Below are 27913 nucleotides of genomic sequence, written 5' to 3' on the forward strand. Positions count from 1 at the left end.
ACACTGATGTCAAAGGGAGGTTTGTTCACTCATCACCCTTCCTCAGAGTCACCAACCCTTTAAATGCAGAACCACTGACTGGACAGAGAACACCTGGCTGTCCCTTTAAGCAGCGTCTGGAGTCATTTTGCAATTCTACAATTCTACAGTTTAACTCAGACAGTTAAACTGATCACATCAGCTATACACCTGTTTTTCAACGGGGAAAAATTAATGCAACAAGAAGTTTAACAAATGACAAGTCAGTAAGAAGAAGACTTTCCCCAAAGATATTTTACAGAAACAAGAGCATCACTGCATATATTTGTGAAATCATCTGAATACACCAAGTAAACGTCTCAAAGCCTTTTTATCCTCATGCGAGGACACTTTAAATCTATTTTTATTCAAATAACTTTACATTTCAAAGGAGAGGCAGGTCTTAGTTATTTTAAGTAGTTTTATAATCAAAATTACTATTTTTCAGGCTATTAATTCATTTAGAAAAAGTTCAGTTTATATGAATAAATTAAGCCATTATATAATGTGATTTGGGGTTTTTATTACAATGTAAAAACTATTGCTCTGTTGGGAAAGACTAAAACTTGTTTATCTAGAAATAAGTTTTTCCATTTTAACAAAGATTCTCTTATTTCTATAGAAATGAAGAAAATTAACGCAGCGGTTCTCACACTGGGGTCCCTGGACCAGCGGCATCTGCGTGGCCTGGGAACTCATCAGAAATGCAAATCTTCAGGCACCGCCCCAGACCCGGCCAATCAGAAATTTGGGGGGCGGGGCCCAGCGGTCTGAGTGCCAATAGCTCTCCAGGGATTGTTTCCGCTGAAGACCGTCCTCGGTTAGCCCCGCCTAGCGTAAGGGCAACGCAGGATCTGCGGGACGTCGCTCACCACGCACATGGGGAGACACTTCGTATGGAAGAGCAGGAAAGGATTTCTATGTTTAATAAGAAAAAAGATCTATGTTCATTAGAAAAGCCTCCAGCAACATGATTTTTTCATTATTCTCGTTTTCTTTTGAATTGCAACAAACATTCCTTAGGCATTGCCAAAATTATAGAAAATATAATTTTCATTAGCACAGTATGAAAATTCAAGTGTTGAAATGTCCAATTAAAGCACTAAATGATTTCCAGTGTGTTTTCTCTATTGTATTCTCATATCACACATTCAAAACTGTTTACTGGCAGTGACGTTTCTTAGACCAACACCATCCACTAGTGCAGTGCATTCTGCTCCTTCCAGGAAACTGGTCCTCCCCAAGTTCAAAACTTCATATGGCATTTTCTACATTCACATAAAATGTGCTGTATCCATTAGTGCTATGAACAGTTAATGACCCACTATTGCATGTACCATCTTAATTGGCCTTCATATTAAGGTTTAACAGAAGGAAGTAGAGGACTGTGGCTGACACAGGAAAATTGTTACGTTGCAAGCTGAGCGCTGAACTAAAATCTCATCCTAAGCCATCATTAGAGGGAAAGTCTGAGGAAATGAAAGAACTGTCTATGCTTTTTTCACTTCCAAAATGCTTTTAAAGAAGTTTTAGATTAATCATTTTTGATGCTTTTAATGATTTCAAAAATGGGACTTAAGCGCTTTATTTATTCCCTTGATTTGCTGCCAAATATTAAAGGCAATTCATGATTACTGAGTTAATCTTTTGATTATGAGAATCCATTATGGAAAGAAAACTAAAATTCAGAAAACTGAAATGATTTATAAAATGTTAGACTCTATTTATAAGGACAGTGTTTGGACATGGTTTTAAAATTTGTCTGAGAGGATTTATTACAAGATTATAAAATATCTTTTGTGTATTAATATTTAAACCATTGCTTCATCCTTAAGTTGCAAAGATTATGTTCTTCAGTTTTTAAACTCTTAAACTTCCCAGCCACAATCACAACACATGATGCAATGTAAACCTGATGTGATTTATTTAATCTTACTTCCCTAATCAGCTAACAAAATCTCTGTCTTCTCAGATCCTGCAGCCTGGAGAAACCCAGTTATTAATTCTTTACTATCCCTTCCCGAAATCCTCTGATTTGCTGACATGTTAATAAGATTCCAAGAATGTTCAAAAGAAAGCAAATTACCACTCAATGATCGTGTCCTGAACTTACAAGTCATTTTATTTTCCCTCTCCCAGAATTTATTTTCAACTAAAATAAATTCCACCCTTGGATGTGTGTACATAACTCCTTGGGCAGGCTTGGCCCTCCTATCACCAAATATAAATATTGAAAGCTGTAAAGATTGTTCTTAAGCTTTAGTTCAAGTTACCTTTGCCAGCATACCAAATACTCTGGGGTGGATGTATTAAAAGCTCTAAAAAGATTCTGCTTTTACTTTTTAGCCAAATGGATATGTTTTATTCAGGGCCCCCAAACAAAATCCTTATTCAGCTCGTCCACCTTACCTTTGAAGGTGTGTGTTTCCTTCCTTCGCTCCTTCACCCTTCCAGGCTTTCGCCCCAGTTCCCTGCATCGCCTGAGCACCCCCCGCCTGAGGGCTTCAGTGCACTGAGCAACTCTGTCTTCCACCAGCCCCAGGCTGGAAGCGATGCAGGATCCTCCTTCAGGGTCATCATTTCTTTCCAAGGGAAAACTTACTTGATCCCCCTCTTTCATATGATGGCCCCATATCTGTATTTCTTGGCATCCCAGCCTCTCCATCACAGCTGTTATTACAGTTGCCATTTTACATTTAACTGTATAAATTTTTATTATTGTCTGTATCCATCACTTGGCAATACCGAAGTCAGAGATCATGCTGGTTTTATTTTCCCATTATTAACCTAAAAAATCTGTGTGCCTGCCACAGAGTAGGAACACTCATTCCATAAATCGACTGAATAACAATAAATGGATGATTGTCCAAAACACATAAATACTGGCAGGTGGCCAGAGGATTGAACACATGAATAAGCACAGACCATCTCTTCTGAACTCTCTGCCAGCAGTTAACCTTTCTCCTGGCCCAATATAACCTTTGTCTTCCAAAAGCTTTATAAGATACGCTGGCGCATATGCTCTCTCACACACACACAATTTTCATAAGCATGTGAGCAGGCACACGTGCAGATATCAGTGTTTTGGGTGGTTAAGACTATTGCATTCAACAGTGATAAATCAAGTTTGTTTTTGTTGTTGTTGTTGTTGTTTTAATAACCCTTGTTATTAAAAATCCCTGAGAGTTAATGATCCTGAAGAAAAGTCCAGGATTGGCTAGGTCCCAAGATGTCGGGGAAAGGTGATGAAAACTCCAGTCCATGTTTACAGGCAACAGGTTTCTGATAACTCACACATTCCATTTGGCAGTCTTTCAAGAGATGGTGGACAAGAGCAGTGAGCTTCAAGTAAAAAGAAATAGCTACCATTTCCCTGTAAGTTTTAATATGCATTTTTGTATTTTTACCATTTTACTATGCACTCAGGATTTTTTAAAGAATAGAACCAAGTTTTGCAGAGAGAAAACCTACTTCACACTAGTGATTATAAGTCTGAGCATCCTCTCCAGTTCTTGGTTTCCTCACATGAAAAATGGGAACGATGCTGGCAAACTCCAGGGAGAAGTAAGAGATCAGATATAGGAGGCAGGCAGCCCTGAGCTCCAAGTGCGTGTGTGCTTCTCCTGTCTCCCCCTGGCCTCTTGGTAAAACCCCATCGTTCACATTGAGAGCTTCTAGTTTATCTGGGTATCTTCGTGATGTAATTATGCTAAACAGTCATCTGTTTTAACTTAAAGTAAAAGTAACTTTGAAAGGGACACAGGGTTTTTCTTCCCTTTATCAACAACAAAGCAGCCTAATGTTTGCATTTGAAATAGATACAAAAATACATGTCTGATTATAAAACCCATTTTGCATTTTGTGTGCTGCTGTGCTTTCACACGGAAAATATGTTTTCCAACATGAAAAATACAAGGAATATTTTTCTGAGCACGTTCTCTTTCACACACACACACACACACACACACACACACACACACACACACACGTTTCCCCCTACTCTTCTCCCTCCTCCAGAAAACATACCCTTCATTTCTATACTTCCTCCGAAGGGGAGAACGCAGTGGCTCTCAGAGCCTCTAAAGAATGTACTAGCAGTAGAACTCCAGTTAGGTCCCGCCATTGTTTGGTCACAGGGTTTCTCATTCTGTCCAAAGCTGATTGAAGGTCCTGTAGCACGTCTCTATAGCTAGTTCCGTAGTGAGCGCCCCAAGTATAGAGAAAGTCATAGGCAGGTTTCCACATCATCTAGAAAGAAAAAAAAGAGACTAGAGGAGTGTGGAAGGAAAACGGAGTGAAGTAGATGCTTAAAAAAGGTTTAAAAGCCTCCCAAGACTTCAAAGAAAATGAAATACTAATTATACATGGGCTTATTTAATATCATAGAAAACATTTTAATAACTATCAGTTTCCTGTTTTACTCTCGTGTCTCTGAGCCAAGAGACTTTAAAAATAATGACTACAAGCAGGGCCTTACTTTCCTCGATCCACCGTCTACACATTGCTCCTTGCCTTCATGTGAATATAAAATTACTTGCACAACTCTTTGATGATAACAAATGTTATTGAGATAAACTTTTCATCTCTGAGGCATGTTTAAGGTTAAAGTAATAACTCTTTTATTGTTTGATGTATCTGTATTGAGCTCTACGGCACCACAAATCCTAAGAAGGAGATGTACAGTGTGTTTAATGCTTTAAGTCATTTTATTCAAGCAAGGAAAAATGTAGCTTCATGATCAAGTAAAAGGGAAAGCAAAAATATAGTCCTCTAATTAAAAAAGTAATTTAATAATACACTTTATGACCAAAAGAAAGATTAATATTCAACACTTCATTATGCCTTCCCTAAGTACCCACCCGTACCAATGACATCATTGTCTCCATAGAAATAAATGTACGTCAAAGAGAATCTTCATGCACAAGAGTGTATGTAATGGTAACCAGGGCAACCAGGCTGAGAGAGAGCAGAGACAAAGGCTGACCAAATGAGACAAACTGTATAATACTCACACACACATAGATACCTTAAAATAAATTTTCTCTAGGAAAACAACAAAATGAACCATGCAATTATAATAGGAATATTTGGAATATAATCTTTATTACTTGCTACTTATTTGGCCTCACTAAACTAATTCATTTGTAATTTTATCACTTGCAAAATGCAGGAACACAGACCGAGCTAAATATTATGCAGAGTTGCCTTCTTAAAATAGGGCCTCCATAAACAGTAATATCAGATGAAGTAGGGCCTTGGGGTATACATTTTCACCTTCCTCTGATATCCCCATATATGCTACAATTTAAGTTAAATAAATGAAAGGCATAAATAAAGAATACCATTATGTTTCACTTCAATCTATACAAAAAGCCAGGTATCAGGCTCAAAAGATAATTTGATGTTATTTGTCTAACCTGGCATTCCTTGTGTGCCATGAACACTCATACCTTTACCTCTCTTGACAAGGTTTAATTCTGCAAAGTGGAGAAGGGAAGACAATTATCAAAATTATATCATATCAAGGTGGTCATGATGTAGCAACAGAAATCATCCCAATTGCTGTGTATAAGTTTTACCCTCACCAACCTACCACTCTGATAGAATGTGAATGAGGTGTCCTCTCATCTATTTTTCTACTTTTCTGAGTTCTCACTGAAATCAAATCCCCTAAGAGTGCAGGTCACCACTAATAGCTCAGCAGTGGAAGGTGAGCTGAGGCATATTAATAGGGCCTTTTGGCCAGACTCAATCTTGCCTGTCACTGCTCAGATGCAAAGGAGCACTAAGAAAGTAGATTATTCTGCAGTTGGTCACCCTCTGTAGTAAAAGCTCTGACACACTTAACTTTCCCTGATGCTCAACTGATATGTTATTTTTCAATTTGTCATGTATTGTCTAAAATAATGGTGTCCACAGGCGTCTAAGACATCAATCTAAGTCCTTAGTGACTGAGTCTGATAAAAGATGTGTTTGAGGATATTTTATGATAAACAGCAACTGAGAGCATTTCAGTACCAAGGTGACAGCACAGTATCACAGAAAGCAGATGTCTCTTAAGAATCCCAAACAGGTAATTTTCGGGTTGTTTACTACTCTACAGATTCAAAGTCCCTTCATAGTCAAAACGGCCCCACTGGCCTCTGGGGTAGAAAAGCTCTGCATCACATTGTCTTGCTGCAGGAAGCCCATTGGAAAGTCTGATGCATGCTTTGACCATGAAGCAGCCCCTCAGGGCTGCAGGGAGCAGGAAATACACCGAGATGATGCAAAAGTTGGAAACTTCAAATTCAGAAGTCCAGTGATACATCCACCTACTCACTTACGCAGAGGGCAAGATAACCCTCACACATTTGGTAATTTGTACTCAGCAGGACAGCGTGGCCAGCTCTTGCAATTTAGAGAAATTTGGATAGACTGTTGAATCATGGACCCTAATTAAGACTTCTGAAACTGTAAAAAAGACTTCCCCTCACTTACTTTGAAATGCAAGGAGGAATAGTGCCCTACACTCATTGGAGAGTCCCTGGAGTCTAAACCATAAGATACTTAGAAATGGATACACTAGCAATGGGGCCGAAACCACTAGGGCAATGGTAAACTTCATACTAAAATATGAGTATATTTTGCATCTCAATTTTTCCTCTTTGCTGCAAACTGAACTTGAATATTACTTCAATGCAAAATTTGATTTTCTCTATATAATATTATTGGTTGTCCTCAACGCAGATGACAGAAAAGCACTGTTGTAGCACAAATACAATGGAAATATTCAAAATACATTGTTTTTCATTAAATAATTACTTCACTCATTAAACCAAGAATTATTGAATACCTATCACTATAAGAAATTTTGTTGCCTAAAGGGATAAAATTATTGCTATAGTATACAGTATGGTTCTTGCTTTTAGAAGTATATAACATAGAAGGGAGATAGCCCAATTTCTGAAAAGATAGGACTTGGTAATTAAGAACAGCTAAGAAAAATGCGAAAATTACTTGCACATTTTAATTCAGTGTGAGATAAAAATGATAGTTCCATTAACTGAGGAGCACTATGGTATAATAGGAAGATGGGTTTTGGTGTCATAGTGACAAAACTTGGCTTTATATCTGTATTCCATTGCCTATTGAATGAGTCAATTTGAGTAAATTAATCAAATTATCTGAACTTTGAATTTTTTAACCCATGAAATATGGATTCCAAGTCTTGTGTCCAAGATACCTCATGAAGTGTCTGGCATGTAGGAGGAATGTGAGTACTCTTTGGGTTAGGGCAAGGTAAGAAGTCCAGTTTTAGCCCCGCCCAGTGTGAGGTAAAGGAGGGGCTATCTGATAAGACATTGAAATTGGGAGGTGACCTCCAGGGAGCAGTCAAGGGTTTAGCATCACTCATGATGAACTAATGATGAAAAACATGAGGGTAGAGGAAAATGCCAAGTAAGAGAATAAAAGGATTAAAATTTTAACTCTCAATTAAGTCTATAATTAGGGGCACAGTAAGAAATAAAAACAATAAAAAATGGAGAGAAACTGGAGTCAGAGAGATAGAAAATGAAACAGGGTGCTTCATGTTGCCAAATCCAAGGCCTAATAGCTTTCCAAAAAAGACACACAGTGGTTTGCTGGAGCCAGCTCACATCAGCTCCCCAGAGCCGATAGTTCAAGTAGCTTCCCAACTCCATGTTCAATGACATCACATCGGGAGATTAAAATCATCCATGTCGGGAGCATTTATACCATGGAAATTGGCAAAAGCTACAAATGAAGAGCTGGTTGTTAAACATCTACCAACATGCCACTCACTGAGGACATCCCTTTTCTGTTACCTCCTCTGCTACCTCTAACATCAAGTAATGTGGAAATATGAAGGCAAACTTTAAAAAGCCAGGATTTTGGCAATTAGTCGGCTAAATTTGGAAACCTTGGAAAAAGCAATTTAAAGAGAGTGGTGGAGTGCAGACTTCAGGAATGAGCAGGTGTCGAGGAACTGAAAGGCACAAAAGAAATTGGTCATACTCATAATTTGAAAGTTAAAGAGAGACAAAGCTAGAAGGAGAAGCAATGCAAAGTTAAAGTATTTTTAAAAGGACAAAATATGTAAAAAGTAATATTCTACAATGGAATGGGAGTTTGTTTTGAATCCTAACTTTGCTAGATAGGGAATTTAGGATTGTTGAGAATTAAAGAAGTAGCATTATAAAACACTCAAGAAAGAGAGTTAAATTCCTTTAGGAAGAAAATGTAAGCCATGGGCAAATATTAAAATTATTATGAAGCAGGGGTATGTAATTAGGGGGCAAGTATAAAAAAAAATTTGAAAAGGAATGGAATCAAAAGTAAATGTTGTAGTTATGTACCTTGACACACTGATGGAAAATGTTAAACTTGGGGAACTATGCTTTCCTTTAATAAGCAAGTATCTGCCAGATATGGTAAATACAACTTTTTAGTCATTGAGATTTGCTTTAACAACTCCTGACAAAAGTCCAGCTTTCATGAAGGCAACAGATAGTTTAATCAGTCATTTTGTGTCCTTTGTGATATAGATACATGACATTTGAACTCAAGTCCTTAAATATCTATACTTTTATTTCTTTTGGCATTTCTTATTATCTTATGTCATTCTAGTTTTCTTACTCAGCAAGTGAACATATATTACCAAAGGCAAAGACACAAGAGGTAACACTGCAAACATTAACTACAGACTTTATAAAACTGTGTTAAAAGGCCACAAAGGATTCTAAACTGTGTGGTAAATTAAAGAGAAAATGAAATCATTTTCTCTGGAAATGTCTGAATGAATCAAGTGAGTAGAATAAACACTATCCTTTCCGGGATAAGCCAAGCTAAGACTTCCAAAAGCTGGAGAGGAGTTGAGGACTGCCAAGATCTTGCGCAGGTTTACGCTCTTACTTCTATTCAGTGGTTTTAAAACAGTTCTTCTGCTCTTGCTCAATGTCATGACTTCAGAGAAAATACGCAGAAACGCTGCACTAATGCTTTGACAAATCAAAAGAAAAGCCTGCTCCTACGGGTTTGTTTTTGTTGAATGTTTCTCAACCACAGAATAATTTCTCTCAGCCTTCTCACCTCTGTCACAAATACTGGACCCACAGGCATCATTCTTGGCCCTCTACTCTGAGACTTTTTTTAACCGTAACTTCATGGTGTTAACGGGTTCATCTCTGAAAAGGAAGCGTGAAGCTGATCAAAACACAGAGTAGTTCATTTCTCATCTATGAGCTTTGATCTCTTTACAGAAAGGGCCGCAGCAGCACGCATTTAATCTATCGGAGTTGAGCAGTTTTCCAAAGCCCCAGCATTTGTGCAGAAGGAAAACATGTTGCTTTAGTTTATCTTCTGGGTACTGGAGGGCAAAGACAAAGGCAGAGGGGCAACGAAAAAGGAATCAGAGGAATGACAACAGGGATCTGAAATGAAACGAAACAGGGATAGAGATTAAAAAAATAAAGCTTATTCGCAAAAGCCAATAAGACTCTGGATAGCAGACGAGATAATGAAATACAACAGGAATAAAAGCAATTCAGATTGGAGCACAGCAGCTATGTCTTTTTTTAGCTTGTAAGATATGAATAGCATAAAGAATGCAATTAGTTTTAACTACCTTTGGATAATTACATTTTGCCACATTAAAGGATTAATAATCCACCTACTTTCCTCATAAAACTACAGAAGCAATGTTTCATTTTTAATACAATTAGTAGCAGAAATATTAAGGCAAATTGGCCTTATTAATGATGATGATGCATATTTGTTATTTACAATTTCCAGGCAGGCCTTCCAGCACCTGTAGTTGGTAAGTACATAAATATTGTCGAAGATGAAGTCACCATTATCTTTAGAAGAGAACATACTAGGGGTCCCCATTTCCTCAGAAGGGCGATGGCACTTAGTTAACACTGGACATAGGATTCTCTTGGAAGAGACTAAGACAGCCAAGATTATTTGTTCCAGGAATAACCTACCGCTTGGAGTGTCAGAGGTTAGGAATGAGCCAGAGAACGATGGAGGACCCATTCCTTGTTAGTACACCTGCTCAAAGCAGTCTAACATAATAAGAAAACCTGCTGGTCAAACCATTCTCACAAGTTCCTAGTTAGGGAGATTCCAGGCTGTTTGCTTGCCATCCAACCCTCAACCCCACCACAACTATGTTTTAGCAGAAACATCTGAACATCAGAGTTTAAAGAAACGGGGCTTCTCCAATCCAATCTTTCAATATGGAGCTAAATGAGGGAAGATACAAGGTGGGCAAAAGGAGGTTGTTGTGAGTACACAAAACAGAGTCTATTCTTGTGTTATTATTTATTAATTATTGTATTATTTTCCATATGAACAACTGTAAACCTACTTTTGCCCCACCCTGGATAGTGTAAGAGCTCTGGATTTATAGAACCCATCATGGCTTGAATCTAGACTCTTGACTTAGTAGCTCCAGGAGCTTGGGTAAGTCACAAACCTTCTCTGACCCTTATTTTCCCCTTCTGTAAAATAGGGGGTAGAGGGGAAGTGTACCCAATGCCATCAAAGCACTGCCAAGTATAAAAAGCAAACAGTATGAAGGGGCTTGATTAATGCTAATTGGAGTTTGCACTTGAAATGAAGTTAAATAACAAAACCATGGTCAAACATCTAGAAAAAGAATCCAGGTCACCATGCCATAAATCTAGGGCCATTTCACTGAGGTATTCCCATAAATCTATCTCAATAGTAAGCAGTTTCAATAAATGCTGATTTATGTCTTATACTTAGGTGGCCTTGGTTTTTCTGAAATTCCTTGTTGTTTGTGATCCTTAATAATAGTCCTTGATAAAGAAAATCTAAATCAAATATTAGTGTCTCAAAATCCATTTTAAAATATCTTCATAATATTTAACCAAATGTGACTATTATTTCTATTTGGTATTCAAAGTGGTAATGAGACATACAATATAGAATTAAAGATCATAAAAATACAATGCATTACCCCATTGATTTTTATGGTGATGTCTTTTTCTTTATTACATCATTTCAAATAATGGAGTCTTTTTGGAATTAAAGACTGTAGCAACAAGCCTTAAATAAGCATTGCAAAAACTAGACAATGGTAATCTAAATATTATGTCACTATGCCAAATCTCTAGTATAAACAAAGATTTGAGAAATTATTATGTACACTTTACCACTGGTAGATACATTTCCATAAAATACTTTTCCTTTTTAAAGAAACTGCAAAATATCTTTCTTACTGCAAAGGAACAGTGAACTATATAGATTTAAGTACCAAAGCTAGAGCTGAACCAGTTCCAGATGCAGACGCAGACAATGCCACGTCTCTGTAAGCAGAATCTAGGAGCTGCCATCTGAGCCAGAAAACCGGATGAGTCCAAGGACATTCTTTTAGCTTTTGCAAGAGATGTTTTCCAAGGAAAACGAAATGGTGTTAAGCCAGTAAGAAAAAGCTGATCAGCCAAGACCCTTTCTCGTTTGTTTCTATGTATTACAATTCTGCCAGTTTTTCAGAAGAGAAGCCTTGAAATAACTGCTGACTTTCCCCTTACCTGCATTCTTTCTACTGTTAACTCAGCCATTTTACTAAGAATTACTACACAGTACCTTATTTTCTTTCCAAAATCACTCAACATCACAGAATTGCCAAACTCACCGCTGCCTCTTAGTCAAAATAACAAATACTACGTATTTAGCTATTACAATGTGCAAAGCATTGTCCCAAATATTTCACATATAATATGTCTTTTAATCCTCTAAACATCCGATGAGTAAGAGAGTATTATTTGCCTCAATTAAAAAAAAAATGATTTCTAGAAAAGTCAAGAAAATTTCCCAAGGCCCTAGAGCTCGTGGATGGTAGAGCTAGAACTTGAATCCAGACAAGAAGTCTTAACCTCCATGCTCTGTCAATCATTAAAGACTCCTCACTCCACCAACATCAAAAAATATGTATCTAACCACATATCCCAATAATTATTAGGATAAGCTCTGCCCTCCAGCCTACATACCCTCCTTAGTGGCCCCTAGAAGTCACTGATGCCCATAAGCACTGAAATCCCCGCTAGTCCTCTCCAATTACTCAAATGCTTCCCCGTCCTTCAGGATGAGGCTGTTCCCCCTGATGGTTCCTCCCAACTTTGATCTTTTTCATTTAGTTAATTCTGAGAGGACTTAGAAATCAGTGCAGCACAGAGGAAAGGACTGTGCATAAAATACCTGAATTTGAATCTTAATTCTGTCACTTAAGAACCATGTTACTCTGAATAACTTATACAAATTCATTCACTCTTAGTCTGCAGTCTTGTAAAAAGCAGATGGCATCATGTTTTACTTACAAAGTTTGTTGTAATAAATAAGATATTGTAAAGAAAATGTTCATGTGATTAGCTGAGACAGTTCACACACAATAAACTGCACAACTACTATCATTCTCATTGTTAGTTATTTTTGTGTGTTTTTTTAGCATCTAATCATATACTTCTTTAAAATACAATTCAAATATAACAGTTTATCCCAATTCCCAGGCCAAATAAAATTTGGCTTTAGAGAGAAAAATCATATTTTTCATTCTGTTTGTGTTCTTTTAGCTCCTAATGTTCCAATGCTGAGAAAGGAAGTCTCAGAGAATGTGTTAAGTATGGATAAATTAAATATTGAGAGCCAAAATAATAAATAAATAGGAAGAATTCCATATAGAATTTTCATTTACTTATTAAGCAATTAATAAAATTAGCTGTTTGAGGATGACCTACTCTCCCATTTCTTATCGAGACTTAGAATAAAGTGCTCTGAACACTACAGCAGCCTGCCATAAATGAGGAAGGACAGATCCTGGCTAGAAAGTAAAGCAGAGAATTAGATCCTCACTGTTCAAGTGCTGACTACAAAAAGACACAAACATGCCGTGCCAGTTCTAACTCTCTATAGGTGAGTGGTTTCTGAGAAGGGAAAAAAGCTATTACATTTAGAAATATTGACTGTGTTGGGCTTCCTTAGGGAGGGTGGCCCATTCTGGCAGGTCAGATAAGAAATCAGCCTCAACAGGCCTACTGATTGGCGTCTGTGGTTGAGCTGAGCACAGGTAAAACGTATCTTATAGCTGGGAGTGAACCTTTAGTGTCCTTGGTGAATAAGTCTCCATACTGAGTAAGAAGGAAAGAGCATAATCTTTATTGTTAGGCAGGGGCCAATGGGTGAGCACTGTGAAGGGAATTATTGCCATACAAGGTCATAATCCCCAGAGGGCTAAGTGAAGATTACCTAATTTAGGCCTGTGAATATCTTATCCCTGAACCCCCGCCCCCCACATCGCCCCTTTCCAGGGGACTGTTTTTCTAATATTTTGTTGATTCCTATTTTGTTTAAATTAAAGATCTAAACATCTTCAGGAAAACTCCAATTTTTACTAACTTTCACAAGAAAACCTTGGCAACAACTAAACATCTTTGTATAGCATGTGTATTTTTTTCCAAAGAAATACTCTAAAAAACAAAGTCATATTTCAAGTTTTATAGTTTTGTTTTTATGTAGGAATTGCAATGTCATTAGAAAAATTGAGTAATATTTCTTAAAATTAATTTAGGGAGATGGTTAATTTAAAAAGTGATGTTCTCAGAAGTCTCCAGAGAGGCTTTTTTTTTTTTTTCATTTTATAAAAGAGTAAGAAATGGCCAAAATACTCAACAAAAATCTGAGAGACATACTATTAATAATCGCCATTCTTTAATTGGCTTGAGGCTTGATTAAGATGTTGAGGCAGATTTTAATAGTATCATAACTTGAGAAAAGGGGGGAAAAGTGAAATGAGATGCTTAAACCCCCCCATCCTAACCACGTCTACCCGCTCTGCCACTCAGCCACCATACTGGGTTGGGAGTGGGTGTGCAGAGTGCAAAGCACAGGGACCCCCAAAGTCAAAGGCCTGCTCTCTAACCCTGGCTCCATGGCTTTCTGGCTATGCATGTTTAAGCAAGTCACTTAGCCTCCCTACATTTTAGATAATATTAGAGCCTGACCCACAAATTTTTGTTGAAAGGATTAAGTTAATCTTTGAAACATTAAGGGAACAGTGCCTGGGGGCACAGAGTAAGTTCCAGATAAAGGTTAGATATAATAAACATAGAACAAAGGGAAAGAGAAGTTGGAGAGAAAGGAAAGTGAGGGAAAGAGCCTGATCGTAGGCATTGGCGGTCATAGAAGGAAATTTTGGGAATCCTGCCCTGTGAGGTGGTGAGATACGGAAATAAAAGGGGCATGGGAACCAGGAGACCTTCTTATCTCCCTGCCACAAGTCCAGTTCCCTTCCTCTGCAAACCCTATCCAGAGCTAATAACAGTGTGTTTTCAAATCAACTACTTGGCTTGTAAATTGATCATATTTAAGAATCATCTCCTTCCTGGGAGAAAAAATTATACAACTTTTTTTCTTTCCCCCAAGGGGATGGAAATTAGCATACATTTACTCTTCAGTTTAAGTGGCCCAACAAGTAAAGATTCCCACAGATTATTTGGGATGGCTTCAGGCCAATATACCACGGATTATTTTTAAGAATTGAATAACATAGATCAGAATGAAGACTGTTAGTTTTAATCACAATAAATTAAACATTAGCCCCTAGAAAGACACCTGGGGCTTTCCTTTCTGCTTCTGAGTATTTATTAGCCTCTGGCATAGACTTAGATATTTGTGATTGGGGCTGTGCAAATGTAAATAATGGAAAAGTAGGCTGTTTGGCATCCATTAGGATTTGGGGGGAAACAAACTAAAAACAACCATAATTAGAGAGAAGTCAAATGCTTACCAAAGTTGAGAGAATAAATAACACTTTGATAAATAACTCTCAACTAAACCTTTTTAGAAACAAGAGACTTACTAAGAAAAAAAAGTCCTGCTTTCAATTAGACAGTTTTTAAAAAGATTTTTTAAGAGACACTTTAGGTTCACAGAAAAATTGAGAGTTGTAGAGATTTCCCACGTACCTCCTGCCCCTTCATCTGCATAGCCTCCCTATTAACATCTCTCACTAAAGTGGTATGTTTGTTACAATTCATGAACCCACACTGACACAGCATAATCACCCAAAGTCTATAGTTGTCTTTAGGGCTTACTCTTGGCGTTGCACATTCTATGGGTTTGGACAAATGTATGTGACATATCCATGATTACAGTTTCGCTGCCCTAAAAGTTCTCTGCACTCTTCCTATTCACCCTCCCTCCCAATCCCTGGCAACCACTGACTGGTCTTTTTACTGTCTCCACAGTTTTGCCTTTTCCAGAATGTCATATGTTTGGAATCATACAGTATGTAGCCTTTTCAGACTGGCTTATTTTGCTTAGTAATATGCATTTAAGATTTCTCCATGTCTTTTCATAGGTTGATAATTTGTTTGTTTTTAGTGCTGAATAATATTCCATTATCCAGATGTACCCAAGTTCATTTATCTATATACCTACTGACAGAATCTTGGTTGCTTCCAGATTTTGGTAATTATAAATAAAATTGATATAAACATTCATTTTCAGGTTTTTGTGTAGACATATGTTTTTAGTTCCTTTGGGTAAATGCCAAGGAGCACAATTGATGGAGTATATGGTAAGAGTATGTTTCATTTGTAAGAAACAGCCAAAGTCCCTTCCAAAGTGTACCATTTTACATTCCCACCAGCAATGAATGAAGAGTCCTCTGCTCCGCATCCTCAACAGCATTTGGTGTTATCTGTGTTCTGAATTTGTTAATTCTAATAGGTGTGTAGTGGTATCTCAGACAACTTTTTAATCAGTTAACTGAAATATCAGAGCAGCATTTTCCTCATAATATTGTGCTTTTTTCTTTCTTATAAATTTCTCATCTTTTGGCTCATTCAGTAAGAAGTGATTTGTAGGTTGTAATGCACTTCTTAGGGTACAGAGATAAATGTAGTCTTTAAGAAGGCAATATGTCTTCAGCCTCTGGTGCTCTTGGCTAAAAAGTCCTGTTTAAAGGAGAGCTAGGCTCTAGGTACCCAGAAGCCAGCCTGCTGAGACTTCCACGGCACCTGCTGGGATTCAACTGACTTGGTTTGACTCTTGCCCCTTCATGGGAAGGTTGTTTTGTCCTGCACACCCAATTGGCATTGTTGCTTCAAAGTAAGAAAACTACCTCCAGTTTTATTAATTTCCAGCTCTACACCCAAAAAGGAAGTAGAGAACATAGTTTCTGCCTCCTGCCAAGTCATCAATAATCAGAGAAACGTTCTTTCCTTAACTAAAATATCTCAAAAATCCTTACACTGGGTGAGAGAAAGGCACATTTTATAGGTGCTCATCACTGGGATACTTTTATTTAAGTCATAAAAATTAACTTATATTTTTAATGATAAATAGAAAAAATATGTATCTAACTTATGCCTAATAGTATACATTTGTTTTAATATTAATAAAATTTTAATTTAATTTAATTTAATTTAATTTAATTTAATTTACTTACAGGTAAAGATTTACTTTGTTCCATGTGCTGTCATTCTGTATTTGATGTCTATAGGTCTTATTGCATGCAAAATTGTCAAAGAGACAATGAAGCTCTTAGAAGTCTGTTTCTCATTACCATCCACCCTCTTAATGCTTATTGTCACCAAATATTATTTACCACAAATGACTAAGTCTATGCCTAAGGCTGATAAATACTTTCTATTATATAATTTTTCCCTTGCCCTGACTGGGTCCAATTTCCTCCCTTCAAAGTTATGTGTTCTCTACCTCAAGTTCTTCTAGCTCTGCCTACTAACTGGCTAGCTATCCAATTTGGTCAACTCATTTGATCAAAAGCCATTTAATATGCAATCTAATAAGAGAAATATGAATATACTTTACTTAAAAAGTGATACATGTACGTTTCGGATAATATTGATGACTACAGGGGCAGTGACTTCAGTTAGTGGATTCTCTAGAACACTCCCCGTTGATCCCTGAAAGTCCTTCAGGCTTGATTACATTTGATTTACTTAGTCTACAATTTTTCACTATTTTATTCTTTAAAACAGAAATATTACCTCAACAGCAACATCTCCAGCTTTTCCTCGGTGAGGAATTTCATATGCCTCCATTTGTCGCTTTGTGAGTCGTACCAGCTTTTGAGCTAGTTCCCTCCAGCCTTTTCCCAGCTTGACAGCTGAAGTCAGGATAGCAGCCTCTTGGATGATATGTGCCACTAACCCCTGGCAATCCATCTTCAGCAGAGCCTGCAGCAATAATTACATGTCATAATTAAAAGCCACTAATGTGCCCTTTTTCTTAGAAATTCAATTTTTCCTTACATATTCCAGAAACTGGCATCCTATTTTTCACCCTACATATATGTGAGTTTCGTACAATTTAAGAAGCTCATTTACTTTTAAGCAAATCCAACCAGCAAAGTACAGCGGACACAGCTGGACCAAAATTAGAGATTCAGGACTACCTCAGTGGCTAATTACAGGGCCTAGGGTAAACCACTTAACTAATATGTTTCTTAATATCTTTGATTGCAAAAGGAGGATGCTGAACTAGACACTTCTAAAGACACCCTGAGGTTCCAGTGGTCTGTAATTTATCAACCCAGGGATGATAATTCACTCTCCAAAAAATAATTTCTTTCCCAACCTGAGGATTGGCTACAGGATTTCTCGAAGGAGTGAGCACACTGGTGCTGGTAACCATTATTCAATTTTTCATCAAAACATGATTTAAAACTAACCAGAATCATGCCATGGCATGAAAATGAGACACTCCTACAACTTTGAACAAAGCTATTGATAATTATGACTTTAAAAAATTAACTCTCTCCCTTCATCACCAGTGTTACTGTGCCTAATACAAACCACAAGATATTAAAGATAATACGCTCAGTCTTCTACAACACAAAATGGAAACTCATCAGACTCTTGCCCCCTTAGTCAGGCATCTGAGCTTTGTCAAGCACCATGTTTCAAAAGAGTTTATGAGTTTCTCTTTTGCCTTGAATATATTTTTAAAATATGGGATTACATCCATATCTCTTTTTTGTTCAAACAAGCAAATAAACATGTTTGGTAGCCCCTCATCATTTAATAGCACTTAAAAATGTTATCTATTATTATGAAATAATCAGTAAAAATGAATGACCAAGTAAGGCAACTATTAAAGTCCATAGAGAGTTCACTCCCATGGAACCATTAGAAGGACCCATAGTCTTTATACATAGATTATATATTGATCCATAAATTTATAGTGAGGAGTTATGACCTCAGGGAGAAGTACTGAGCCAGGAGGGCCCTGAAGGTTCTTTTATTAAACTGTGGATTAGCAATGCTTATCCCAGTTCCTTGTTTTAAGGGGGGGGAAATCTGCACATAGAACTACAAATCCTGAGTTGAAAGTCCAGCTCTATGTAGTATAGGACTTTAGGTAAATCACATTTTAGAAATTTTTAAAAATATGCTCTTGATTTTTTTAACTTTTATAAAATAATGAATTTCCACTTTAAAGACAAAACAGTTGTTCATCTTCTTTATAACTCTCCACTGAGACTTTCAATGAGTTGAATGTTTTCTGGGGAAAAAATGTTCCTGTGAATCCTATTAAAACATGAGGATTAAGAAGAGAATAAGCAATATTATTTGGGGGTTATGATGAATTGCATACAGAAGAGGAATATTAAATTGCTAAAGTAAAGGGCATTGATTATATGTTTTCTAAAAACCACTAAAAAGTAGACCTATAGTAAAGGCCAAGTTAATTAGTTCGTTTCAGTTTGCTCTCATTCGTGTTATTGGAATTTCTCTGATATTTTAAGAGCTATCCAAGTATTTGAAAGGGGAAGATAATCTCTTAACTGTTATGCTCCAACACAAACAGAAACTTTAATCTTCACTTCAAAAGATGATCCTCACAGGCCGAGTTCCTTGCTAAAATCACAATGGAATCTAAGAAACTATTTATACAGTTTTGTAGGAAAAGCTATATATTTGCTGTAAAGTGACTGCTGAGAATTTTTTTAGCTTCTCTCAGGTGCTTGGTTATAAATAGTACCAAGCTGATAAAGTTTTCTATGGTAAACTAATTACTGTGATCAAGCCATACTCACCACAACGAGTTCATAAAGAAACTTTCTGGTGTTCTTGTCTGCATGGCAATCTTCTTTTAACTTCTTTAAAACACAAGAAACTTTTTCTGATTCTTCATCTGCTTGTATCCGATCAAAATCTTCCAGTGTGAGATGTGAGTAACCCAGGACAGCAGCTAAAACTTTCCAATCATAAACTTTTTCTGACACCAAGGTCAATACAACTGAGTAGATATAAGTCAGTTTTTTAAAGGGCAGGACAATTTGTTCAAGAAGGTTCCTGGTTGTGAAGACACTGTCTGACACTGACATTACTTGTTCCTTTGCAATCACCTTGACATTTTTGCAATGTACAAGTCCAATCTTACCTCTCAGGACTCCCACATACCACTCTTTCACTTTGGACCGCCCGATGGCTCTTACCTTCCCTTCGCCAAGAAGAGCTATCGTGTCCCCTTGGAAATATTCAAGCAAGTAGTCAATCTTGTTTTGTCTTAGCACCGTCTTCAGAGTTACTCCATAATCGGCAAAGTTCAACTTTTTGTCTTGAAATGTAGGATATTTAATGTGCACTGCTGGAAATGAAGAAGCAGACTCGATTTCCTTCTTCTGCAAATCACCTGGCAGATTTGAGTGTCTTTTTAGGTTTGGGGCTGGACTAGGCGTAGTGATAAGGAACTGTGTAACTGGTCTGCCATTGGGAGGCTCTAGCTGAACACGGAAAACGAACAAGTGCATTGCTCTGGAGTCAACTAAAGAAAATAAAAATTGTTTATGAACCACCTGACTTGCTTGCAACTGCTTCTGTTTAATTTCTTTTCTTTCTCCTTCTGCCTTTACTTCAAAATCAGGATCACATGAAAAAACAGAAATATTTAAATCTTGTGGCTTGTCAAGTAAGAATGATTGCTTCCCCCAGAGCTGAAACACAACTGGAGATGTGTTTTTTCCACCCTTCTTAATATCAGAGATTGTAAGCTTTCTTGGCATATAACCGTGTCCACAAACTGTGAAAACAGTAGTGAAACTGGGATGGATATATTTGGGCCCATAAACTCCAACTGAGGTGGTCTTGTGGATATAATCCCAGATGGTGGCAGCTGGTGACTGAGGCGCTTTAGCTTGCGCAGCAACCACTAGATACATCACCTGACTCAAATCTATTAGCTTGACTTGGATAGTGTCTTTATAAATGTAGCAGTTGTTTAACACGTTGAAAGGGCCTTCTTTACTCAGGCTGTGTAAACACACCATTTCTGTCATGACTTGGCTGAAAGGATCCTTTCTTACTTCAGCCCCGATTTTCATCTCCAGCAAAATGGCTCCCATTGTGTTAAGGTTGCCTAACATGATTTCCAACAGTGGGCTTACGGTGCATGAAAGAGCGTGATTAAGCATTTGTGGAGGGTCAAGAAAAACCCTTAGAGACACCTTTTGGAACTCTCCCACAGCTACATGACCCTGGGGCACATGAATGGTGATATCTGATTCAGGTAACTGTACTGACCCTCCCCGGTGGTTTAATTTACAGACCATCACAGTCTCCGCAGCCTGGGTTTGGGCCCATCCAGGACTCTGATTAATTGTATTCAGATCCAGGCAGGAGCGGGCCAGCTGGCGTTGACTTAACCATGCCATTTTATAAGCCTCTCGATCATTCTGAAGCCATTCTAAATCTTGTTCTAGGATCTGGCTGGAGTTACATATATTCTGATGGGCATCGGCTGTGTCATCTAAAATGTCCAAAAGTTCTGAGACACTTTTAGATTTTGGGGATCTCCCTGAGGAAGGCTGCTTAAGCCACTCATGCACGAGTTCATCACCAGAGGAATCAAAAGAATTTCCAGTTTCTATTTCTCTAAAAAACAGAAAAGGATCTTCCTTCAAGATGGAAATATTATCTTTCTTCCGGTTATTTCTTAGCTGAGTTATATCATCCAAAAATGGGTTCGAAGCAGACAGTTCATTCCAGAATGGGTTTGTAGCTTTGGAAACATTATTGCCGTGAAGTGTGAAAACATCTGGCCAATTGAGACACAAACTTGGGTCTGGGCATTCTTAGTATTTAAACAAAAACAAAGCAAAGAAAAAGGTGAGTGTCATTCTGAGATACAACCAAGTTTAATTTTTATTATAGCTTAAAAATTCAAGACTTTTGAGCTCTAGTCTAATAGGTACTGCAACATTAATGTTAAATTTGGTCAAATTTTCATGCTGTGAGGAAAGGGAACTTGTTCTACCAGTTTATTTTGACCATGTCTAATGTTATTTTATCTTAAGACATAATGAATTATAAATAAATAAATGTTTAACAATTTAGATAATAACCAATTTAACACATTTCCTTCAAAATCACCCACACTACATATACTTATGCCTTATACTTTTGTGCTTCATTTTCACAAAAGAAAATCTCTGAACAAACAGGATAATTCAGTCAATTATCCAGAATTTTTTCTAAACATTAAATATTTGGTGTCAATATATCTAGATTATTCATTTAATTTTTTTCTCTTCTGGTAATATTCAATGTGAAAAATATCAAGTACATCTGTTAGTAGCTAAATTTTTTAAAAAAATAATTGGCTAAATAGATAATGCATTTTTCAGATTATTTCCTGATAACTTTGTATTAATAAATTTTAATAATATTAAAATTATTTTCATATACAATCAACATCAGATTAGGAGTTCACTGAGTCTTTTCAAGTTTAAAATGACAAAGCACAGGTTTACCATTATGAAATAAAAACATCTTATTACTTTAAAAAGTGAGTATTTTAAGAAGCAGCAACACATTAAAATATGCACATATCAACTAAGAAATTTCTACATATCTCACAAATATTGAAGTATTTTTAATGTTGAGAGCTACTCATGCTTGGTCATTTCTCAGTAAATATTGGTAATGATTCTGTGGACTCTGTGAACTTGGTATTGCTTTAGAGAAAAATGAAAGCCAAGAGGCCAGTCAAAAGAGAAATGAATTTGAGTAAACTACCAGACTATCTTTTGTTTAATATATAGAGAACTGTCAGGGTTTTTGCTTTAATATATATAGAACTATTATTTTGATTGAAATAAATTATAAGTGACATTGATTAAAAATTAGAAGATGTATTTTGAAAAAGAAAAGCTTTATTTCTCTTATTTCCATACGTTCATCAAACCAGTTCCAACCAGTTCCATCTAACTCTTAAAACTATTTTTCTTACAAGGGTCAATTTCTTTTATGCTCCATAAAGATTTTGTAGCCCACTCCAACCTTTAGAGATATCTTTAACCCCAAAATTCGTTGTATATTTACTGTATATACCATTCATTTAATAATGAGTTTTTGCCTCCTCATAATATTTATTATAATCTGTTGGCTCCACTATTTTGCTCATCTTTTGAATGGTAGTGTAAATATTTCTATGACAATGTTAGATTTTATAATTCTTTTAATCTTTTGTAGCACTTTTCAGAGGTAGACCTGCAATAGCCGCTGGTGATGGATGAAAAAACTACAACATTTATGCATTCCCATACCTTTGATATTGCAATTTTTTGAGGATTTTCGGGCTTCCATTTCCATCAAATTTCCTTCAGACCTGCTTCGTGAAATTCCTCTTGACCAAAAATGGGCTCTTTCACTGGTTAACATTTTTCCACCTACAAAGTAAAAAACAGACCAACATGTAAGCAGACATAGGTTGGCAGAGAAACCAAACTCAAGGTATTCACACATATTTAAATAGAAAAGTGCATATAAAAATACTCTTCATAAGTCATCTCCTTCTGGTAGGATGCTGGACTAGATATGTATTAGCACTCTATTGAAAAATACTCAGATCTTGGATTAATACAAACAAGAAAACTTAGAAATGCATTTGTAATTCTACAAAAAAAAGTAATAATGAGCCCACCTGGCACAGCTCAGTGGTAGATCATTGACTTATGAGCCGGGAGGTCATGATTCAGTTCCCTGTAAGGGCACATGCTCTGGTTGTGGGCTCTATCCCCAGTAGGGGGCGTGCAAGAGGCAGCCCATCAATGACTCTCTCATCCATCATTGATGTTTCTGTCTCTCTCTCTCCCTCTCCCTTCCTCTCACTGAAATCAATAAAGATATATATATTTTAAAAGTAATAGTGAAAATCCCAAGGTTAATAAAACAGAATAGTAAGTCAAAACTTCAATAAATAGACATTCCCTGTTTGGTGACTGGAAGACTAAAAATCATAAAACTAGAATTCTTCCCCAAATCCATCTATACATTCAATTTAGTCTCAAGAAAAATCACAACATGTTATGTCTATATAACACGTGTTTGTGTGTGTTTGTAAGTTCCTAAGCTATTTTAAAATGTATATATTATACCTTTAGAATATTATGCTAAGTGAAATAAGTCAGTCAAAAAAAGCTAAGAACCATATGACTTCACTCATATGTGGTATATAAAACTGAAACTCATAGACACAGATAACAGAATGGTTGGTTACCAGAGGGAAGAGGGGTGGGGGGGAATAAAAGGTAAAGGGGGCCAAATATATGGTGACAGAAGATGATTTGACTTTGGATGGTGGGGGCACATTGCAATATACAGATCCTATATCATAGAACTGTACACTTGAAACCCATATGGTCATATTAACCAATGTCACCCCAATAAATTTAATAAAAAAATTAAAAACAAAAAGATCACAAAAAAAGAAAAAGGCTGATGCTCAAGGTAATCCAGAAGAAGGTCACGAAAGTAATGTGCACCATCAGATACCAGCACTTATTATAAATCAGTGCTGAGTAAGACCATGTGGAATTAGGACAGAAAGAGTCGAAGGACACAGAGTACTCTCAGAAGCACACTCATCCTCACAAGGCAAAAGCCCTTGACCGGAAAGACCATGATGCTGACCTGCGGAGGGCAGTGTTTGTTTACACAGGTGCAAAGAGCCAACCATGGATCACTTCCTTGTGTTTTCTTCCAATTAAACCTTACACTCAGAGGCAAGTGCTATCCTTAATAGGAATTTTTACAACTTTGTCCAAAGAAGCATCAGTCAGTCTTTGTTAGAATGAGCAAGTGGGAAAAGAGAGTCTACCGGCCACTTAACTAGGGACATATTTTTGTCAATATGCCTTTTACAACAAACTTATTCTGATTCTACATGATTCATTAATTTTTTTCCTTAAAAATGATGAATAAAGTATTTCCCTTCATTTAGTTTACTGTTTAAACTAGGCCGTAAGTAACTGAGAACATTAACGAACTGTAAAATGAGCAAAGGATCTCAGATTGTTGGGAGGGCAGGGAATAGCCCAGGAAGCAATGGCACTGAGTAGAATAAAAGGTGTTCTCTTGAAGTCATTATATTTCTAGTGGTCGTTATACAGTAAAAATTGCTAATTTTAGCCATCCAGTAGGTTCAAAGTATTTTCCAACTAGTTCTTGGGTACCACGGCTCTCTCTTACATTTCTATGATCTGTACTGTTTTTAACTCTTAACCTATATGATATTAAAAGTACTTCCATGCAGGCTATAACTCTTATAGGTGACAGCAAATGCTAAAATGTCATAAGAGCAATTATTAAACAGGTGGACTCCTTCAAAGGCCAAAACTAACCAAATAACTTTGCATTCCCTTGTATATGTAACTGGTATAAAATGCCTGAGTGGATCACAAAGGGACTACAACCAACTGATGATGCTCACCTGATGTGATTTTACTGGACATTATCATGGTGTGCATGGTCTTACGGGATGTTATTCCAGGGCACCTTCTGATGGGCTAGTGGTACTCTCCGAATGATAGTGTATATACCTCACCACCAATTATTAAATAGTTTGAGTGTTGTCTCTGGTCATTATGACTAAAGATTTAAAAGACCTAACAGGGAAAATGACAGAAGTCACTTTTCTTTAATAAAAAATAAAAAAATAAAAGGCTTTCAAAGATTATCCAGGGAGGGACTTTGGTGCATTAAGCAGTATTAATAATACACAGTAATTTCAATCATGCGTCCAATCTTGGTAACTCAAAACATTCCTTTAATATATCATCTTGTTAATATCAGCATGTCAAACCATCTATCAATTCCTTTATACTTAAGACCTTTCCATCACTGGTAGAACTGAAATTTGGGGAAATTATAATAATTGTACAGGATAGCATCATAGTAGTGGGCACAAATCAGAAACAGAGAAAGAATAGATCAGAAATTATCCTATGTTCAGCTTAATGATGTAGCCAAAGAACCTTCCCAGAAACCTCACTCCAGAAGGTAAAATGTAAGGACACTAACCAGATTCACAAAAGGAATACTTCAGTGCTATAAAAGAATAAAAAATATCCATCATAAGAGCTGTTATTTGAGTGCTTCCTACATTTCTAGTACCGGGCATAAATGTTCTCATTTATAACTTGCAACAATTCTAGAAAGTTGGGTCTAGCATTATTCCCATTTTAAAGGTAAAGAAATCAGGTTTAAGGGATTTATTTGCCCAAGATTATACAGGCGTTAAGCAGCAGAGTCATGGTTTCAATTTAGAAATACCAGACTCTAGAGAATAAGCTTTTGAAACCTACACTGTGCTTCCTACTCATGCGTCAGACTTTCCTCTCCAAAGGAAGTAAGATTTGGGGCTATGCCCTGGGCTTGTTGCCTGAGAGCATCGAGCCTCACTCTTGACCCCAGGAGATCTTCACCAAGTTCACAGCCCGGCCCAACACATAAACATGTGACCTGTACAGTCAAGCAGGGTCCCCTTCTCAGAGAGGCCTTATGTTTGGTGTAATGTTCTACTGTTGCCATCTTGAAATATTTAATACGTTTTGAGCAAGAAGTCCCATATTTTCATTTTGCACCAAGCACTGCAAATTATGTAGCCAGTCCTGGTTCATAAAGTTGGAAACCCATAGCCTTCAGACCCAAGGGAAATGACTGCAAGGATAAGTGATCGCGAAGAAAAGAGAAAAGCATTATTATAAAGATGAAGGATGCTCACTTTACAGATGATAAAAGTGAGCTGCAGAGAGGTTAAGTGGATTGTCCAAGGTAGTGGGTGCAGAAATCAAACTGTCATCTCCTGATTTGAACTCCAGAAGGAGGGTATGAGACTAACTAGTTCTACCCATTCCATGAGTTATGTAAGAGCAAAATCTGAGATCCTTTAAAATGCTGATGGTATTTCATGTCATAAGAATAGTTTAGGTTTTAAGACCTTGAAGCAAAAATAATGAAATCTTTAACTCACGGAGGGTGAAATAAAATGGGGGAGCAAGCCTCACGCTCCCCCAGGATCATACCTCCTACCAAGCAAGGACTATCTCCTCTTTGTCACTGTTCACAGAACATTTTAGCAGCTATTGGCATTATTCCTGCCCAAAAAGAGTGCTGGACTCATGACAACAGAGGCCCCGAAGAAATTAGACAGATACGGGTTCGAAGCAAAGCTTACAAATGAATTCACTGGTCTGAGCATCGCATTTCTCATCAACAGAGCATACAATATCTACTTTAAATAGTTGTTGTAATGGTATGTGAATTACATCTCAATGAAGCTTTTTTTTTGAAAAAAAGTTGTAAAGATTAAATTAAATACCGTAAATCCCCAGCTAACAACAAATAGCTGCTTAAAAAGATAGTTCTTATCTGTTTTATTTTTCATATCTGTGCCAATTCTGTTGGTTTTAGCAAGAGTAATGAGCGGCTACTGACAAAGATGCTTAAAGAATATTGTAAAAGAGGAAGAAGAAAAATTACTGTGTAATTTTAATCGCTATTTTAGCTTAATGGATTGTTCAGCCAGATAGTGTTCTTTTATCTCTCTAGAGAGGATAATTGAAAAATTACTGTATTATTTGGTAACTAGATTTTATCAGTCCTTTTGCAATAAAACCTAACTTTTTTCAGCCAGCACTTGCCCCAGTGCTACTGGGTAGAATTAATTATAAGATTCCCAACAGTCTTTACCAAGAGAAAAAATCCCTCTGACAAACATCATGTGTACACACCCACAGTTTTCCTTGGTTTGAACTTAGAACACTGGTGTGAATGAATCATGTGTATATCATCTGACAAATGCACCTTCTTGACAGAGAGTAAATAAATATAAACTGGTGAGTCGTTGTTAAATGAGAATAGTGTTCATGCACCAATAATCACTGTGGGCAGGAACACATGGGAAAAGCGTGGTGGAGCTGATAAGATTAAAGAAAAGAACACTCATTATGCCACATCATCCAATGTGTAAAGCAGGAGTTTCCCTTAAATTCTATTGCATTTAATTTTTAACGTTTCAGGGAATCACAATGGTTTTCCTGGTCAATTTTGTAAACTGAGATTCGTGTGCAGAGTATGAACTGTTTATCAAATCACACACTTGAAAAATATGAATATGTGTTCAAATGTGAATATATATTTAGATAGATAGATGTAGTTATAAATGTATATACATATATAATTTAGCTATGGTGCTTTATTATTAGTAATGCCTCACTGTTCTGGAAACTGGGAACTGGAAGATCATTTCCTTTCTGAAAGATAATTAAGTCTTCAAAATTTTACTCACTCAAAGACAGTATCAAGTACTGCTGAAGTGCAAAAGCAATCTGAAGAAGGAAACTAAGAGAGACCCAAATCTTCCTGTGTAAGAAAGGAAACCGACTGGGGGGCTTGGGGGTTCAGACTGCGGGTGACTGCAGCCTAAAAGGGAGATGGGTAAGACAAGACATAACTAAGGAGAACATTCTTAATGGAACACTGAGGGGTAAACCCCGTCAACCCTACCGCCCACTTTTCCCATACAATCTTCAGAAATGTTCATATTACTTACTGAT

The 27913-nt window shown here is 36.9% G+C and overlaps 1 protein-coding gene across 1 annotated transcript in view; it reads right to left on the reverse strand.

Moving 5' to 3' along the window:
- Window positions 1-344: 344 nt before the first annotated feature.
- MACC1 (MET transcriptional regulator MACC1) overlaps window positions 345-27913 on the reverse strand; it is a 47098-nt gene continuing 19529 nt past the window's right edge. The window contains exons 2-6 of the mRNA XM_081147373.1: window positions 22622-22744; window positions 19112-21147; window positions 17061-17249; window positions 4045-4266; window positions 345-936 (exon numbers count right to left, since the gene is read on the reverse strand). Coding sequence (XP_081003499.1) covers window positions 4054-4266; window positions 17061-17249; window positions 19112-21147; window positions 22622-22736 — 2553 coding nt within the window. The 5' untranslated portion in view covers window positions 22737-22744 and the 3' untranslated portion in view covers window positions 345-936; window positions 4045-4053. The remainder of the gene's footprint in view (window positions 937-4044; window positions 4267-17060; window positions 17250-19111; window positions 21148-22621; window positions 22745-27913) is intronic.

Source organism: Miniopterus schreibersii, assembly GCF_964146895.1.
Source record: "Miniopterus schreibersii genome assembly, chromosome: 9".
Classification (NCBI taxonomy): Eukaryota; Metazoa; Chordata; class Mammalia; order Chiroptera; family Miniopteridae; genus Miniopterus; species Miniopterus schreibersii.